This window comes from Chrysochloris asiatica, unplaced genomic scaffold (assembly GCF_000296735.1).
Source record: "Chrysochloris asiatica unplaced genomic scaffold, ChrAsi1.0 scaffold00065, whole genome shotgun sequence".
Taxonomy (NCBI): domain Eukaryota; kingdom Metazoa; phylum Chordata; class Mammalia; order Afrosoricida; family Chrysochloridae; genus Chrysochloris; species Chrysochloris asiatica.
In genome coordinates this window covers 4,713,029-4,716,591 of record NW_006408583.1, presented here as the reverse complement: position 1 = coordinate 4,716,591, position 3,563 = coordinate 4,713,029, and the positions used below count along the sequence as shown (strand labels likewise).

The following is a 3,563-nucleotide window of genomic DNA, read 5'->3' as shown; positions in this document are numbered from 1 at the left end:
TCTCTCTCATCTCCAGGTCAAGGGGAGTAAATGGACTGTGGTTGAACTCAGCCCATTTCTTCATTGCTGCCTTTTCCCCTCTTCCACTCACCAGTACACCAAGGTGGTCACCAGCAAGTTTACATGCCTGCTCATGTGTTCCCTTTGAGTTTCAGTCTTAGAAGGGGGGGCAGGGGTTGTCCTGAAGGGACTTGATTGCTTGCCTTGACGACTTCCCGGCAGTCCATAGTACTTTTAATATTCTCTTCCAACACCATAACTCAAATGCATCAATTCTTCTACAGTCTTCCTTATTCACTGTGCAGCTTTCGGATGCATATGAGGTTAATGAAAATACCATGGTTAGGATCAGGCGTAACTTAATCCTCAAATTGACATCTTTGCTCTTGAATATTTTAAAGAGGTTTTGTGCAGTAGATTTGCCTAATGCAGTACATAATTTGATTTCTTGACTGTTGCTTCCATGACATACAACCAAAATATTCCTTGTAAACAAGAATGGTGAGACTGTCTCATGTACCTCGGCCATGTTGTCAGGAGGGACCAGTCCCAGTTCCTGGTAAAGGACAACATGCTTGGTAAAATAAAATGTCATTGAAGAAGAGGAAGACTTTCAATGGCTGACACAGTAGCTACAACAATGTACTCAATCGTGACAGTAATTGTGAGAATGGGACAGGACCAGACAATTTTTCGTTCTGTTGTTCATGGTGGTAGTGGTGGTTGAGTGCCGTGGAGTCGGTTCTGACTCCTAGTGACCCTCGATAGTGTTTCCAATGATGTAAGTCTTTACATGAGCAGAAATCCTCATCTGTCTCCTGCAAAGCAGCTGGTAGGTTTGAACGGCTGACCTTGTGTTTATCAGCCTAGCTAGTAATCCACTACTGTACCAGGGCACCTTTCTGTTATTCATAGGATTACTTTAAGTTGGAACTGATTCCATGATACCTATCAGTTTTAAATTATTTTTCAACTACCTTAACATTGTAGGAAGTCAAATGTATTATTAAAGTTAAAAATGACAAAGCATGTATATTTGGGGTGCCTCTTTCCTTTTAGTTTCTGCTCTAGTAAGTCACAGCAGGACACTGGTCAGGCCCCAATATTTGACTAGAAAGTCTGAATATTTTATATATCAGGGTAAGGGAAAAAATATTGCTTCTAGGGTTTTAGTTTATACATACACGGGTTTCTTTCAAACAAAATGTGTTTAAATATATCTCTGTGATCAGTGTGTGGCTGCAGACAAATTTGCCCCCATAACACACTTACCTTAGTTTTGTTAGGGCACCTTAAAAAAAATCCAATGAAAACAGTGATTTCTGAGGAGAATCTACTGGGTCACGCCAATTCAAAGCAGAGAACTCAGCTCAGAAGGTTATGTTACTGTTTTCTGGGACCTCAAGGGGGTAATCTTGATAGATTTCCTCAAAGGACACAGGACAATCATGGGGCTTATTATGAAAGGTTTTCAGAAAATTGAAAGTGAATTGGTGTGAAAAAGACTAGGAAAGTTGCACCAAGAAATTTCTTTTTCCATCACGGCAATTCTTTGAGGGTAGCAAAGATTGTCCCATGAAAATTTCGTTGGGAAATCTGACCCCATCCATCCTACATCTCTGATCTTACCCTTTTAGACTTCTTTTTGTTCCCCAAATTCAAAGAACACTGAAAAGGGGTATGATTTGATTTTCTTGACATAATGTAAGAGCACAGACTTCTTTCAGTAAGCTTAGAGAGATGGAAACAGCACCTTCAGAAGTGAACAAACCCAAATGGAGGCTATGAAGCGAAATAATAGCTTTACATTTAAATATATTTTTTAAATAAAGGTTTCTATGATTTTGCAGCAATACTTTTAGGAAGAACCCTCATATTCACGTCTGGATTGTAAATAAGCTTCCTTTTACTATGAATTTGTTTCTCCTGGAATAATCCTGAATTTATAAATAACAGCATATTGCCATTTCTAGTCGTCAGCCATTCAATAAATGGATGTTTTTATACAATAACTCTTACTAAAGCACTATCTGGAGTTCTGGTGTGGCGTGGTGGGGAAATGTGCTGGATGGCAAAGTCTGCTTGAACCGCAAGGTAGGCGGTTCAAGCTCACCAGCCGCTCCTCAGAAACCCTATACAGGGTCGCTGTGGGTCGGAACAGACTCGACAGCACGTAACAACAATAAACAACAAAACATGATATGGACTTCTGGTGTGGCCCTGTAGGATAAGCACTGTACTACTAACCACAAGGTTGGTGGTTCAAGCCCACCAGCCTGGCTTTGAGAACCCTATACAGGGTCGCTATGAACCAAAGCTTTACGCAACAAAATCTAGAATAAAGCACAGGGAAAAATAAAGCACCTGGAAAACGGCAGGTTCTGCGCTCGCTCGCCCTCTTTCCTGTCCTTGGTCTCCAGCTTTGCGATCAGTGGTTCGCGGTATCCGCGCGCCCCCTGGAGGTCATACAGCTAAATTACAGGGATCCTCTGCCGCAGCCATGCATACTGTATTTGCTAGGACCTGTTACCGAGCTATCAAAGCCTGAAAAGGACATCTTCAGGAGGAACTTAACAACTTTGGTGTCCTGGTGTGGCTCTGTAACCTAATGCACACGACTGGAAAGTTGGATAGAACTGCAGGGCCAGTGGTTCAAGTTCACCAGTCGCTCCTTGGAAACTGGGTCGGAATCAACCTGGCACTTAAAAACAATCCAAGGTTTCAAAATCAGGATTAAATGAAGGAGATCAAAATAGAAATTGAAAACTGACCTCTGTTTGGAAATTGTCTAAAGGGTTTTCCAAGGTATCACTTTCAATCTAGAAAGTTGTTAGAATATTGAAGTGTATTGTCCCCCCTCATTTCATAATCCCCACAGAAAATCAGGAAATAATGAAAATGACCCTAACCAATCTTATTATGGCTTGCCATGCGGAAAAAAATCTAAGCTTATATTCGTATTCCTGCACCAAAAGAGCAATATATGAAACCAAAATAATGGGATTATTCCAAGACTGGTGCATGATGAGTTACAAAAGATATTTAGTAAGAAGAACATAATGCATTTAAAAATACCCTTGTTATAAACTTTAGAAAGGAATTCTCATTTATTGACAGTTACACTTTGGCAGTTTCTTAGAAAGGTAAACAGTTTGTATGATTCAGCACCTCTGCTCCTAGGTATATACTCAACCAGTTTGAAAAATTATGTCCACAAAACAACCAATAAGTCAACATTCACAATAGTTTTATTTGTAATTGCCCAAAACTAGAAAAAAATCAAGATGTCATTTCATAGATCTTTTCTTAGGTAGATAAGCAAATTGTGTTATTTCTATACAGTAAAATACTATTCAATGATGGAGATGATCTATCAAGCCACACAAATAAGTGAATAGATCTTAAATACATATTAAAAAGCCTGAAAAGTCAACACTTTCTTTTGTTGTTGTTGTTGTTGTTAGGTGCCATCGAGTCGCTACCGACTCATAGCAGCCCTATGCACAACAAAACAAAACACTGCCCAGTCCTGGGCCAACCACACAATTGCTGCCACGCCTGAA

General features: G+C 40.0%; 1 protein-coding gene across 1 annotated transcript in view; it reads left to right on the top strand.

Annotated features, from left to right (window-relative positions):
* Positions 1-2,548, top strand: part of LOC102819397 (interferon omega-1-like) — a 48,647-nt gene extending 46,099 nt beyond the window's left edge. Inside the window, exon 5 of the mRNA XM_006864500.1 lies at positions 2,421-2,548. Coding sequence (XP_006864562.1) covers positions 2,421-2,548 — 128 coding nt within the window. The remainder of the gene's footprint in view (positions 1-2,420) is intronic.
* Positions 2,549-3,563: the final 1,015 nt, after the last annotated feature.